Source organism: Schistocerca americana, chromosome 7, assembly GCF_021461395.2.
Source record: "Schistocerca americana isolate TAMUIC-IGC-003095 chromosome 7, iqSchAmer2.1, whole genome shotgun sequence".
NCBI lineage: Eukaryota > Metazoa > Arthropoda > Insecta > Orthoptera > Acrididae > Schistocerca > Schistocerca americana.
The window spans coordinates 531,600,771-531,616,681 of record NC_060125.1 but is presented as its reverse complement, the minus strand read 5'-3'; the positions used below and the strand labels follow the sequence as shown (position 1 = coordinate 531,616,681).

The window sequence follows — 15,911 nt, the reverse complement described above, 5'->3', positions numbered from 1 at the left end:
TCCAGTCCAGTGGTCGAATATGAATAAAAATGGCTCTGAGCACTGTGAGACTTAACATCTGAGGTCATCAGTCCCCTAGACTTAGAACTACTTAAACCTAACTAACTTAAGGACATCACACACATCCATGCCCGAGGCAGGATTCGAACCTGCGACCGTAGCGGTCGCGCGGTTCCAGACTGAAGCACCTAGAACCGCTCTGCCACCACGGCCGGCGAATATGAATGAAGTTAGGTGGCTAAGTGACATTTGAGTTTGGAATCTTGACGGATTTAACTCTGTCTCTTGGGTTAAAGCAAACCTGGTTTTCGTAGTACGAAGTGCTAAGAATTAGCCAATGCCTGCCAGTTAACATACACTATTAAATTTTAGAGCAACACTTGGCATAATTTGTGCTCTGCACTATGCATTGCTGACAAGGGAACCTCCCCATCGAATCCCCCTCAGATTTAGTTATAAGTTGGCACAGTGGATAGGCCTTGAAAAACTGAACATAGATCAATCGAGAAAACAGGAAGAAGTTGTGTGGAACTATGAAAAAATAAGCAAAATATGCAAACTGAGTAGTCCATGTGGAAAATAGGCAACAACAAGGAAACAGCAAGCTCAGAAGTGCCGTGGTCCCGTGGTTAGCGTGAGCAGCTGCGGAACGAGAGGTCCTTGGTTCAAACCTTCCCTCGGGCGAAAAGTTTAACTTGTTATTTTCAGTTTATGTGACATACGCTTATGTTTTCATCACTTTTTTGGGAGTGAATATCGCATCCACAAGAAAACCTAAATCGGGCAAGGTACGAGAATCTTTTTACCCATTCGCCAAGCGTGCAAGTTAGGTGGGTCGACAACATATTCCTGTCATGTGACGCACATGCTGTCACCAGTGTCGTATAGAATACATCAGACGTGTTTTCCTGTGGAGGAATCGGTTGACCTATGACCTTGCGATCAAATGTTTTCGGTTCTCATTGGAGAGGCACGTCCTTTCGTCTACTAATCGCACGGTTTTGCGATGCGGTCGCAAAACACAGACACTAAACTTATTACAGTGAACAGAGACGTCAGTGAACGAACGGACAGATCATAACTTTGCGAAAATAAAGAAAGTAAACTTTTCTCCGGAGGGAAGACTTGAACCAAGGACCTCTCATTCCGCAGCTGCTCACGCTAACCACGAGACCACGGCGCTCCTGAGCTCACATTATCCTTGATGTTGCCTATCTTGCACATGGGCTACTCAGTTTGTATATTTTGCTTATTTTTTCATAGTTCCACACAACTTCTTCCTGTTTTCTCGATTGATCTGTGTTTAGTTTTTCAAGGCCTATCCATTGTGCCAACTTATAACTAAATCTGAGAGGGGTGCGATGGGGAGGTTCCCTTGTAAGAGTTTGTGAATTCTAGCCGCGTCCGCAAGAGCGGCTTCGAGTACGCCGCGGACGCAAGACCGAGAAACACTTCAGTCTGCAGCAAGCGTGTTATTTCCGGGCACCAGCCAACGAAACGGTTTCTTGAGCAATGTGAACCTGTTCTCACGATGCGCAATCATTGTGTCAGCTTTTACCTACCAATAATAGATTCTGGACAGCATTCTCATTTTCACATAAAACAAAACACCTATCACGAATAACCACTCATAACTAATCTGAAAGAGTTCAACTGGTTTGTCTTCCGCCTATGGTCAGCTTCCGCTTGAGACGGGTATTATAATTTACAATTTCTTCATTCAGCTATTCATAGAGCCACCTCCACACCCCTTTCTTCTGAAAATCTCAAATCTGAAATCAATCTGATTAAAACAGTGGCTGTCAATAATGGCAATGATCCTTCTATAGTAGCAGTATTTCTAGTAGGAAAAACAATAAGAGTCACTACCCTAGGCCTTTCTAATAACGAACCTAATGAAAAGAAAAAAAATTTCTCCATACCATTTCTGGGTCCAATTTCTTACAGAATACAGCGTTTACTTCGAAATAAATATAACTGTAGAGTAGCCTTCTTCACTAATAATTCTTTAAAAAGTAATATCATACATAACTTGAAACCTACGCTTTCCCTTTGCATAATTCTGGTGTCTATAAAATTATTTTCGGCAATTGTGGCCTATTACATAGGCCAAATAGGCCAAGCTATTGCGACAAGATTCAAGGAACACCTTCTCGGCAAAAAAGGGCACCAATGTTCATAATTCAACTTTCGTTGACCATTTCTTCATCACAGGGCGTAATCCTAAAGATGCAAGAGACGTATAGATCTTGCACTCGGAGAAATAAAGCTTTAGGCTTAACATCTTAAAAGAGCTAGAGATTTTTAAACACTTATCTCTGAAGGACGTTCTCATTCTGAACGAACAGTTGAAATTTCGCAATAAAAACATTTTTCAAGGTGTGGAGCCGCTAATTAAAAATGGTCTGAATGGCGATACTTTCCTCAATGTAGAATCTTTCCTTTACAGTTCCACATTTTTATGTATATTTGAACTATATTTCATTTATAAAATAAGACCGTTACGGTATGTTACAATTTTCCTCCACTGATCCCTGTTATTGCCTGTAATGTTAAATTGTCTATACAGTGCCTCAGTTGCTCTTGTCAGTAATTCGATCACTTTTTGCTAGGTGGGGCTAATCTGTTTTCGTGTCCAACTCGAGGCTGCCTTGGCCGTCTGCCGTCTAGTCTGGCGGTAGCGGCGGTTTGATGCAGTTGTTTGGCTCTAAGCGACCTCGTGACTGCCATTGTATGTCGATGGAACATTTTATTCCAATTGACGAACATGTTACATTTTTACAGTTTAATTTTTATTCTTGTGATTATTTCAATTTGACAAGAGCTTTTTTGGCTGAGATTTTTTTCACGTATGGTGTGATTATATGTAAGTACACTGCTTGTACAGTATATGGAACTAATCCTATTAATTATATTGTATTATTGAGGCATGTCATTATATTTTCTAGGTAATCCTACGTAATTTTTATTATGATGAAGCCGGCCGTTGTGGCCGAGCGGTTCTAGGCGCTTCAGTCCCGAAACGCGCTGCTGCGACGGTCGCTGGTTCGAATCCTGCCTCGGGCGTGGATGTGTGTGCTGACCTTAGTTTAGTTAGGTTTAAGTAGTTCTAAGTCTAGGGGACTGATGACCTCAAATGTTAAGACCCATAGTTTTCAGAGTCATTTGAACCAATCTGATGAAGACCGCCTTAGAGCTGTCGAAACCATGGTCAATTTAACAGCAGTTTTATGCAGCCGAGGTGACTATACGTACATTCTGTCATTAAGTTAACGTACGATTGCTGGAATTCAGTGTATAACAATGTTTAATATTTTAATTTACAATGCGTAAAATACTTTACGCTAGAAGAAACATGGAAAGTTCAGAAAAAAAACACTGTTCCCGTTAAGCTCTGAATCTTCCAGCGCTGTTAAATTACCTGTTTCCTTGACGTAACAAATTAACACATTGTGTCGAAATTCACAGGACACATTCTGTAGCATCCTATCCATGGAAATTAAGTCAGTGACAGATTTGTTTTTAGTTTTCCATATTTTACACCTCATAATCACACAGTCGTCATCTTCCGACAATCAATAGATGAAAGTAAGAGACAAAAATTACTATAGATTCGATAAAATCTGCTAAGAAACTATTTCCATTATGATAAAAGAAAGATTGTACCTATAGGCACATGCTGCAAGCCGTGACGTGACGTACTCTTTGCGTTGTAAAGAATTCTAGAGGCAACAGTAAGCAGAAGTCGAGATTTTATAGGCAGAGTTTCTATTCATACATATCTATAATCGGAAGGAACAGTTACTTTGTCAGGTTTTGTAGTTACATTTTTTATGTAAAAAGTTTTAAAAATGGTTAAAAATCATGACACATTACTCTAACGAATGTACCTATAAATTCTTCCGAAGCAGGTATTGCTTTCGCTTACATACGTATGTATGAATAGTCAAAGGCACGTTTTGACAGTTGATGCAGCAACAGTGGCAGCTGCTTGAATATCAGTACCACATATCAAGAAAGCAGCTGTGAGAAGCAGGTTTACACCACAGTGTGATACATGTGTTCTTGATTACGAATTAACCGTTGGAGGCGGAGCCCGTGTCGGTATATATCATGAAACTCTCGAATAGTAACCAGGCTAGGGGCGGAACCGCAGAGTTTAACGACCATATCCAGTCGACCGATAACTGTCAGCAGTGTCGTATGTCCTCTAAACCTTAAACATTCGATAGAAAGGGACAAAATGAAAGTTCGAAAATGAACAGGCAAAGGAAGAAGTTTATGGCACTAAAGGCTTTCTCATGGGTAACATCTGCTTTGGCAGCCAGGAAAAGTTAATTCACTGACGAAGGCGCAGTAAGGCTATGAGAATTTTAATGTTGAACCAGCTATACTTGTCGACGATTTTAGCTTGTCACATTATAACTAAGATGAAAAGATGTAAAAATGGGCCATAACGGCTAAAGCCTGTGTACGCCTACATTAAATAGCAGTTGACACTGATGTCAGTACTCAGCTATTAATACGAATATTTCAAATTTGTTTCCATTTCGACTGCTTATTTGAATAAAACACGCTGAGTTTTTATTTGTGCAATTAATGGGTAGACATTAGTTACGGGATAAGAGACACTCCTGCCATAGCGATGAACTAATATGAAGTAGAGAGTCATCTATCTGACAATATTATTCGATTTTCAGTTTCACTATTATAGAACGCAATAAAATATCATGTTGACAAATAAAACCGATAATGTTCCACTATACAGTGGAACAGATTTAAACAGACAGTTTAATTTTGTTGATGCTATTCGTTTTAATACCAATACGCATATTTTTATTGATTGAGAAACTGGATTTCTGCGTGCAATATTTCTGGCAATAGAAAATGTCAATAAGTTAGCAACAATCAGCATTAGAAAACCAACTGACAAAACGTACGATGCAAAAAGTATAGCTTCGGCTTATGAATGAAAAACGCGGTAGGGAAGTAATATATGTAGTTGCGGTTAAATCCGCACGTAACAATAATTTATATGCAAGCACATTTTTCTTCCAGTGGTTACGACATACAGCGCAAAATATAAACACTGAAACAAAGAGGCTGACAGTGGCTGTCGATGGCGCTAGACCGTTTAACTGCCAGAGAAAACCGGCCCCGGAAGCGTCTATTGCCCATTGGGAGGATGTTTACTTTACTGGAGACTTCAATGCACGATACAGACAGGAACGCGAAAAAAAGTGCGAGTACAATATCTCACTATATTAGGCGCCAATGTATTCTCTGGCGGAGAAAGGAATATTTTGGTTTATCAAGTGACCTGGATGTGGTTGGTTGGTTGGTTTGTTTGTTTGTTTAAAAAGGGTGTGAAACGGACCAAACTGCGAGGTTTGCACCACAGTGTGATACATGTGTTCTTGATTACGAATAACCGTAGAACAACTACCCAGGGGAAAGAAGAAAGAAAAGAAGACGTACGGCACAATAACAGGAGAAAGGAAGAAAGAGAAGAATCGACAGGAGGGCAACAAACTCTACAATAGACAAAACAGGACAAGAAAACCAGAGAGACGGAAGAAACAGGGAGAAGAGACTAAAAACAAGGAAGCATATTACCATGGCTGGCTGACCATGAGAATAAAAAAGGAGAAGCCATCCACTCTGCAACACATTAAAACCTCCACCCTAAAAGCCCTAGGGTGGAGGACACAGAGGGAAAAAGGAGGTGCGCTAAAACTCGGAGCAAATGATAAAACCCACCCGCACGAATGAAACGTAAAACTAGAGATGCTATTGAGGCATTGTCGCCCAACACCGAAGGTAGGGTGCTGGGAAAGTTAAAAGTCCGCCCCAGAGTGGCTAAAAGCGGGCAGTCGAGCAAGAGGTGGACGACTGTCATTTGGGAGCCACACCGACACTGAGGTGGGTCCTCGCGACGGAGGAGGTAACCATGTGTGGTGAGCCACGTATGGGCAATGCGGAGCCGACCAAGTACAACTGATTCCCTGCGAGAAGCACGCAGGAAAAATTTCCACACATTCGCAGTCTCCTTAATGACACGCAGTTTGTTGTGTAAAAGCTCTTGGTTGACGAGTCGCACCATACACCTCTCGTTCCATCACATCCCACACGTTCTCGATTGGAGACAGTCCTGGAGATCGTCCTGGTCAGGAAAGTGTTGCAGAGCACGTTGAGTTTCACAGGCAGTGTGGAGCAATACATCACTTTGCTGCTGCAGGAACGTCAAAAGAACGGGTCTGACAACATTCTGTACGTACCACGCGCTGGTTAGCGTCCGTTTCAGCGGCGCCAAAGGTGAATGAGAGCTTTAGCTTACCGTATCCCAGACCATACAGCCTGGAGTGTGGTCAGTGTATCTTGGATGAATGAATTCTACGAGAAAGCGATCGTCAGGGTTACGTCGTACATGCAAACCATCGTCACTTGCGTGCAGCCAGAATCTGCTTTCATCGCTGAAGACCTCGGTGCGCCATTCCATCTATCAGGTGATCCTCTGACGGCACTAGTGTAGCCGTGCACGTCGATTCTGTGGCGTGAGTGGAAGACGGGCTAGAACTGGGCGTGCCTACAGTCCCACTGGCAATAATAGGTTTGCAACAGTTCGTGTTGACTTGTCTGGACTCGCAAGCCCACTTACCTGCGCTGTGGTAGCTGTACGACCTGCAATTGCTGCCCTTACATACAACGATCCTGGCCGCCGTCTGTGCTACTTGGACATCCAGACCCTCGTCTATGGGTATGAGAATGTTCACGTGACCTCTGACACTGATGTCGTTGCACAACTTACGCAGCTTCTCCAACTCATATGGCAGTTCTCCAAAAGGAGGACCATTCCCCTGCTCGGAAGGCCACAGTCTGACCCCTTTCAAACTCGCTCAGTTGGCTGTAGGAAGCAAGAGTGCGTCTCTGTGGTATAGTAGTCTACTTTCTTCACACGTTTGCACCATACTGAGCCTTCTGGATGCGGCCAATCCCTATTAAAGGGAAGACACAAATGGCGGTATGGTAGCTATGCCATTGCGTTGTCTGTTGGTGAACGATGCTGAAATCACTATCAGAATATCTACTATCACCCGGGTGACATATTCTGTCATCAGATAATAATCGACGTCATCTTTCTACGTGTGGTGTGCGTACTGTAAGACCTCCAGTACACACACCATCACATTATTTGACTTGTCGCTCTAACGAAGTAGGCGAGTGTCAGCAATATGTCTCGTGGTCTTATCGTGGCGTGTTTATCTTCTGCCGTTAGGTCAGACGGTAGAAATGCCACTTGCACACTTAGAGTAGCAGATTGACGGTGACCAACTTTAAACAGAACTTGATTAATTTTCACACACATTTATTAAAATAATAACAAGCATAAAAATTACTTAACTTGGTTCTGGGTGCTATTTACAACTGACAATCTGAAGTTCCCTTGGTATTGGTACGTTAATCTTATTCTCACATATCTCTGATACTTGACAAAAGTGTCTATACATTTATCTTCATGGCTATGTACAGGAATATGATAATCTTACTAGGCCAGACTGAAACTTGACTATAGACTGGTACAGACTAATGTAGACAGGTGCAGATAAATGCAGACTAATGCAGACTAACTAATCGGAGGTCTGTACACTCGTTATAATACCTTGCATGTTCATGTATCACTGCGCGAATGTGATCCGCGAGGAGAAAAGGTTCTACGTTAGCAGCAATCTCATTGGCTGCGTTACATATTAATACGCGGATCAGTGGAAGCAAAATTTGGTCCGTCTCTATGGCAGCGCCATCTCGTAGTGCAGAGACGGACGAGCGCTGCGCCTGCGCTGTTGTGCCTAGCGGGGCGCGCTCTAGTGGGAAAGTTGTGTATGCGCTGACTACGCGGAACTATGTACACAACACTAGGTGCAATAATTTTTTTCTGGTAGTGTATTTCGACTCTAGCACTGCTCACGAAGACCCAAAGCAAGACAGCAGGTCTCGACAACGAATTTGGCTGAGCGAAATCGTCCAGAGGCAGTCAGGAGCAAGTCAAAAATTGGACGTCACTATGGCGACTTGTATGTCCCTAAACTATCCCAGTAATCCTATTGGAAAAAGGGACCTACAGTTTACTTTGGAACCTGAACGACATGTCGTTCCTGGTGAATCTTCACCTCATTGAGAGGTGAAGGCTAAGCTAAAGGTAAATGGAAATATTTCGGGATTCGATCGCTCAACCTTCCTGTTTCCAGGCATACGCTTTACGGCTAGCCCACCTAGTCTGATGATTGACATTAGAAAATACTGGATAAGCGTAGGTGCTGCTGATCTGCTTGATGTGGGTGCTCTGTGACAGGTTATGTCATCCAGAATGAGATTTTCACTCTGCAGCGGAGTGTGCGCTGATATGAAACTTCCTGGCAGATTAAAACTGTGTGCCGGACCGAGACTCGAACTCGGGACCTTTGCCTTTCGCGGGCAAGTGCTCGACCAACTGAGCTACCCATGCACGACTCACGCCCGTCCTCACAGCTTGACTTCTGCCAGTACCTCGTCTCCTACCTTCCAAACTTTACAGAAGCTCTCCTGCGAACCTTGCAGAACTAGCACTCCTGAAAGAAAGGATATTGCGGAGACATGGCTTAGCCACAGCCTGGGGGATGTTTCCAGAATGAGATTTTCACTCTGCAGCGGAGTGTGCGCTGATATGAAACTTCCTGGCAGATTAAAACTGTGTGCCCGACCGAGACTCGAACTTGGGACCTTTGCCTTTCGCGGGCAAGTGCTCTACCAAATGAGCTACCGAAGCACGACTCACGCCCGGTACTCACAGCTTTACTTCTGCCAGTACCTCGTCTCCTACCTTCCAAACTTTACAGAAGCTCTCCTGCGAACCTTGCAGAACTAGCACTCCTGAAAGAAAGGATATTGCGGAGACATGGCTTAGCCACAGCCTGGGGGATGTTTCCAGAATGAGATTTTCACTCTGCAGCGGAGTGTGCGCTGATATGAAACTTCCTGGCAGATTAAAACTGTGTGCCGGACCGAGACTCGAACTCGGGACCTTTGCCTTTCGCGGGCAAGTGCTCGACCAACTGAGCTACCCAAGCACGACTCACGCCCGTCCTCACAGCTTTACTTCTGCCAGTACCTCGTCTCCTACCTTCCAAAGTTAACAGAAGATCTCCTGCGAACCTTGCAGAACTAGAACTCCTGAAAGAAAGGATACTGCGGAGACATGGCTTAGCCACAGCCTGCACTTGCCCGGACTTGTCCGCGAAAGGCAAAGGTCTCGAGTTCGAGTCTCGGTCCGACACACAGTTTTAATCTGCCAGGAAGTATCAGGTTATGTCATATTCGTAGTTCCTGTTTGCGGCGGAGCTGCTAAACTTATGATGTCCATGGTCTCTGCCATCGATGCGTCTTCGTCTTTTTATGGAAAGGATACAAGGAACATAGCGTGTACTACACTAGAATGCCTTGCTATTTTCATCAATCTTAGTTCTCGTGCTGCTTTATTGTCTGAATGTTCTGAGAATATTGGAAGTTTAGGCTATATATGTGAAGATACAAACACTAGCCATAAGCTTTTTTTGGGGGGGGGGGAGGTGTTGGGGTGGCGGGGAGGGGGGGGGGGGGGTGCGGGTTCGAGGGAAGGGTGGGGAGGGGATGCGGTCCTGACCCCATTAACCAACGTCAGATCCTCATTTGGTCAAGCGTACATCCATTTTCCGCGAGGAAACAGGCGTCATTTCCTATTTCCTAAAGTTCCTACCAGGAAGTTCACAGAAAACTTCTCGGGCTGTCAAGCAGCGTGACTCTGCCGAATGTGAGAGGCAGCGCAGTGCGACGGAGTGATGTCTGGCCAGGGGACGGGTCTCCCACTGGACGACGGGACCTTCGGGGGAAAGCCGGCTCTACTCCAGCACTCCAGACCTCTCCGCTCCGCTCCTCTCCAGCGTCTGTTTGTAATTAATGTTTGCCTTTCGGTAAGTCAGTGTCTCTGTTTATGAGACTGCATTCCGCGGGAGAAAGCCGCTGCTATTTGCATGGCTGGTGACTGCCGGGAGGGTGGGGGCATTGCCACGCCGCGCTGCCGGCCGCGGGCTCCACGCCCCACTTTGGCCCCGCCGCGCATGCGCCGTACGTCCTTCACCGGCCTTCACCGCCGCACCCAAGTTCTTGCAGCGAAGGACGTCGTATGTGCAACAGCGTTCGTTAGAATTGCAACATGTACAAACGAGGGCCCGAATCAAACACGACTCGCAGGATGTGTATAGCTGTGTACCAGCTGTAATTGACTAACTTTATGGGCCTCCTACACACTGTTCAGAGTTGCTTTAGGACAGACAGGCAGGAACGCATGGAAGAGTTACCACATTCCGCACGAACATACCCGCAATCCCATTTTTGATTCCAGTTACTCAATCTCGCAAAGTATTCAGTGCCCAAAGATTGAAAAGGCAGTAGTGTGTTTTGGAAGAGAGCTACAGGCTTCTCACTTTAGTTTTATTCACAACAATAAACCTTTAAGATGGCGTACGGGAAGTTTACGAAAATATATTTTTTGATGACGCTATTGAATTTTCTATAAGTGAGGAACCTTATTGACTGGAGATGGGTGAACACATAATGCAAACGTAATGTTAAGAATAAATCTCACTTTTCTCGACTATTAACGTGATCGCTAGAGGATTCCAGCACAAGATAATTTGAGATAAGCTTTACGCATTATATTGCAGTCGAGGGTTGAGATCTAATCCGTCGTTCATTTGGTTTCATGACGAGAAAGGTGTCCCTCGATTTACGTCGAAGAGCCAAAGAAACTAGTACACCTGCCGAATATCGTGTAGGGCCCCCTCGAGCACACAGAAGTGCCACTACGCGACGTGGCATGGACTCTACCGATGTCTGAAGTAGTGCTGCAGGGAACTGAGACAATGATTCCTGCAGCGCTGTCCACAAATCTGTAAGAGTACGAGGGATGGAGATCTCTTCTGAACAGCACGATCCAATGCATCCTAGATATACTCAATAACGTTCACGTCTGCGGAGTTTGGTAGCCAGCGGAAGTGTTTAAACTCAACAGTGTTCCTAGAGCCACTATGTAGCAATTCTGTACGTGTGGGTGTCGCACTGTCCTGCTGGAATTTCTCACGTCCGTCGGAATGCACGGGTGCACGGGTGTTTACGTGTATGTCACCTGTCAGAGTCATATCTAGACGTATCTGGGGTCCAATATCACTCCACCTACAGACGCCTCACACCATTACAGAGCCTCCACCAGCTTTAACGCCGGCCGAAGTGGTCGTGCGGTTAAAGGTGCTGCAATCTGGAACCGCAAGACCGCTACGGTCGCAGGTTCGAATCCTGCCTCGGGCATGGATGTTTGTGATGTCCTTAGGTTAGTTAGGTTTATCTAGCTCTAAGTTCTAGGGGACTAATGACCTCAGCAGTTGAATGGTTCAAATGGCTCTGAGCACTATGGGACTCAACTGCTGAGGTCATTAGTCTCAGCAGTTGAGTCCCATAGTGCTCAGAGCCATTTGAACCATTTTTTGAACCAGCTTTAACAGTCCCTTGCTGACATGCAGGATCCATGGATTCATGAGGTTGTCTCCATACTCGTACACATCCGTACGCTCCATACAATTTGAAACGAGACTCGTCCGACCAGGCAACGTGTTTCCAGTCATCAATAGTCCTAAGTCTGTGTTGACGGGCCCAGGCGAGGCGTAAAGCTTGGTATCGTACGGTCATCAAGAGTACACGAGTGGACCTTCGCTTCCGACAGCCCATATCATTGATGTTTCGTTGAATGGTTCGCACTCTGGCGTTAATGTCCCAGCATTGAAATCTGCAGCAACTTGGGGAGGGGTTGCACTTCTGTTGTGTTGAACGATTCTGATCAGTCGTCGTTGGTCCCGTTTGCAGGCCACAACGATGTCTTAGATTTGATGTTTTAGCGGATTCCTAATATTCACGGTACACTTGTGAAATGGTCGTAAGGGAAAAATCTCCACTTCAGCACTACCTCGGAGATGCTGTGTTTCATAGCTCGTACGCCACCTATAGCACCACATTCAAACTCACTTAAATCTTGACAACCAGCCATTGTAGGAGCAATAACCGATCTAGCAACTGCGCCAGACACATCTTGTCTTATATAGGCGTTTACGACCGCAGCGCCGTATTCTGCCTGTTTACAATACGCATGCCTATACCAGTTTCTTTGGCGCTTCGATGTATAATAAATCTGCCAACAACCGTAAAATAAAGTAAAACTGCAACTCCTGCAACTTCTTGTAATGGGAATAAACAGAAAGAAAAACGGACGATTACCCCAATGCAACATGCTGTCTGAAACTTAAGCACAGTGTAAACGGGAAGAGTTATAGTGGTGGGGAGGTTGGACCTCAGGTCTCGTGGAAGTGGCCACAGCTGTCAATACTAATTTAAGTTTGAACATAATATATGACTGAAACGATCAGTGTTATACCAAACTAGTGAGGAGCAGAATCGATAGTTTCAAAAAACTGAAAACTGTATGCAAGAGATCTATACGAATCGAACACATATGGGACAAACGAATGGGCTAAACTGTTAATTAAAAGTAGTAAATGTATTATGTAGTTAAGGAAATCATTTTGAATTTCCATTCATATAAAGTTTTTTTAAGATTCTAAACAATTTATTCATGTTTCCTTCTGTTGGGCACGCCTAAGGTAGTTGCCAAACATAAAGGTAGCATGATATCCGTAGCGCCGGCCGCGGTGGTCTAGCGGTTCTAGGCGCTCAGTCCGGAACCGCGCGACTGCTACGGTCGCAGGTTCGAATCCTGCCTCTGGCAAGGATGTGTGTTAGTTAGGTTTAAGTAGTTCTAACCTAGGTTAGTTAGGTTAGTTAGGTTTAAGTAGTTCTAAGTTCTAGGGGACTGATGACCACAGATGTTAAGTCCCATAGTGCTCAGAAGCATTTGAACCATTTTGATATCCGTAGCCAACGCAAAGTCGCCTTTTGTCGACGTGCGGTAGCTTAAATCATGAGTTCGGCGTATGAATGTCGTCCTATGAACTACTCGTATTTGGCGGATGGGTCAAATAGTTCCCGGTTTCAGCACTCTCTGCAGTGGCAGAGGTAACTATTGGCGGATGAATGGTCTATTTTAATATCTTGTGCGGAAGCATGAAGTAGTTCCTGGCATGAGCGCCATCTAGAAGACGACTGAGCATACTACATGTGAGGCACCGCGACCTGCGTGTTTTGTGGCGCAGTCTGCGATAAAGCCGCGTACTGCGTATGGCGGAGGCGCAGCACCTTCAACGAAAAATAGTTCACATTTGGAAACAGAGTCCCTTATACATAAAAAACTGCGTGTAAAATTTTCTTCTTCGCTTTTCTGTACCATTTCAAGTTTGCACAAGATAGCAAACTCTGACCTCAGGGCTGGAATGGTATTAATTTTTGAAGTCAGTGGAATTTTAATGGTAGTATGAAAAGTTTTGCCAAAAAAACTGAACAGTTTTCTCAAGAAAGTCTAAAAACGAGGTAAAATGTCACTTTTAAGTTGATGAAACACGTCATATTAAGATATTGATTGAGTGATTGATTGATTGATACATTGTGTATAAATGTCGTATTTTAATGTAGAACAAGTCAAACAATACAACATTATACGGGCAAAAAGAGAAGAAACAAACAATACTGTAAACAATATAAATAAAAGGTATGCAATATTACATTCAAGGTTTCAAGAGAAAACACAATACTGCAGACAACAATATGCAAGATATACAATACCACACAAATTAATGTACAATAGCGTCTAAGATGGGATGTATGATTTGTTTGAAAGTTACGTTGCACAACGTCCATCTCTATCGTCTAGCGAAAACAGAGAACTTTTGCGAATCCAGCCTAGCTGCTGTGGCCGCCGTGCGCTCTGGCAGCACATTCGGTTGTAGTCGTCAAGTTCTCGGATACGTGAGGCAGCAGGAAACAAACGGAGAGGAAAGTAAAAGTTTTAGATTGTGAGAGAGCGGATGTCTCTGCAGTGCAACCAATTATCCTTGAAAAAAACAAGTCTGACATAAATGGTAGTAGCAATAGTGGTGAAGTGGAAGTACCTGTTAAACAAACAAAATCAGTGAAGTACCTGAGCAGTGACAATAAAGAAAATGAGTTCTCAACAAGTAAAATTAGAAATTCTGATCTTTTCATTCAACCCACATCATTCTATAAATCAACCAGAGCAGAAATCAATAACAAAGAATCCACAATTACTGAAAATAATATCGCAAGTAATAAGTTTACTTTCTTTGGAGGCGTTAAAAGAAGTCGCTCATCAAGTATAGAAACTACAAAAAGACACCGCAGCACAAGTTCGAATAAGCCAAAAGCAAAGAAAGCAAAACTATCAAAGAGAATGAGGCTTGGAGAAATAAATGTAGGTGTAAGACATGGTATTAAAAAACCTAAACCTAAGAAAAAAAGTGTGACAATAAAACCATTCCCGAAAATACCAAAAATTATGCCAAGTGACAGAATTAAAGCTCTCTCTGATACTCCCTTGGTGAAGCAGGGTTCACAACAGCTACTAAGGGGAGCCCCCAGCACAGCTTCACAGAGTTCACAAATTACTCCCACAAAAAAGATACCATCTCCTAAAAAAATTCCAACTCCTCCTCCAGATCCTACAAAGAAATTTTTTAAGACCAATCGAACATTGCATATCAGCAAGAAGGCAACAGTGACAATGGAGAACAATGTGAAGGTGGAAGTGAGGCATGGAAAATTCCTTCTTCCTAAGAAGGAAATAAAAAAACAAAGCACAGTTTTGAAAGGCAACCCTTCAGCACAAAAAAGACCGAATATCATTTTTGAGCCTATGGATGTTGATGATACACCACAAGATATGCTTCAAGACAAAGTCAGTGATACTGTTAATGCTATCCTTGACTGCCTTGACACAGATGGCCCCAAAGAGGCATGTGGCACAGATATTCAAAATATTACTGTTGCTGATGACTGTTTGGATGTAACTGAAAACCATATTGCTTCTTGTGCCTCAAAACAACAGCCATCTCCTAGGCAACAAGGAAATTTAAATGCTGGTGCCATTTTGAGTCCACAAGTTATAGAAAACTTAGAATTGGATACTACCTGCAGTACTTTTGCATGCACAACACCCAGCAGTATTACAGGCCTACAGGTGTGTGGTAATGAGGGGGAGGTTGGAATGCAGGCCAATTGCACTAGTGCTTCTGTTGCAACTCAGAATGTGGATAAAGATGTTAAATTGTATCCAATTTTCTATCAGGACCACACACAGAAGTATAGCAGTATGACACCAGCTTTGAAAAAGGATCATGCCAGTAGGAAAAGAAAATGGCAGATGGTTGGAAATGATCAGTACCAAATTGATGCCGGGCAGAAGAAATTTGTAGCAACTCAATGCAAAGAATGTGGTATTGTTTACCAACTTGGAGACTGGGAAGATGAGATGGCCCATGAGAACTATCACAATAATGCATCTGCTCTTAAGTTTTGTGGCTGGAGAGATGAAAAATGTCCAACAACTGAATTTTTCTCATTCTGGTGCTACTCACCATCAACATGAAATGTGAGTTCTTGCTCTCTGATGTGATATTCCAGCACCGCATGTCAGTTCTCGTGAACACGAAGACTACGTTGACATTGAGAACTTCTGAGTTTTAGGTTTTTGGACTGCGCAATTCCAGTCAGGCGGGAGCCATCAAACGGAGCGGAAACGTGAAAGCAGCAGCAGCAGCAGCTGTAAGTCGTTACAAAATGATTGAGGCCATATTTAGAAAAGGATACCGCCGTTCTACAGAAATGTTTAGGGAAAACCGCACAGAATCTTGAATCTGGACGTCCATACAGGGATTTGGAACCCA

The 15,911-nt window shown here is 43.8% G+C and overlaps 1 protein-coding gene across 1 annotated transcript in view; it reads left to right on the top strand.

The window, feature by feature from the left end:
* LOC124623066 (N-acetyltransferase eco-like) overlaps positions 1-15,613 on the top strand; it is a 33,367-nt gene extending 17,754 nt beyond the window's left edge. Inside the window, exon 2 of the mRNA XM_047148859.1 lies at positions 14,049-15,613. Within this exon, the coding sequence (XP_047004815.1) occupies positions 14,049-15,613 (1,565 nt within the window). The remainder of the gene's footprint in view (positions 1-14,048) is intronic.
* The last annotated feature ends 298 nt before the right edge of the window (positions 15,614-15,911 follow it).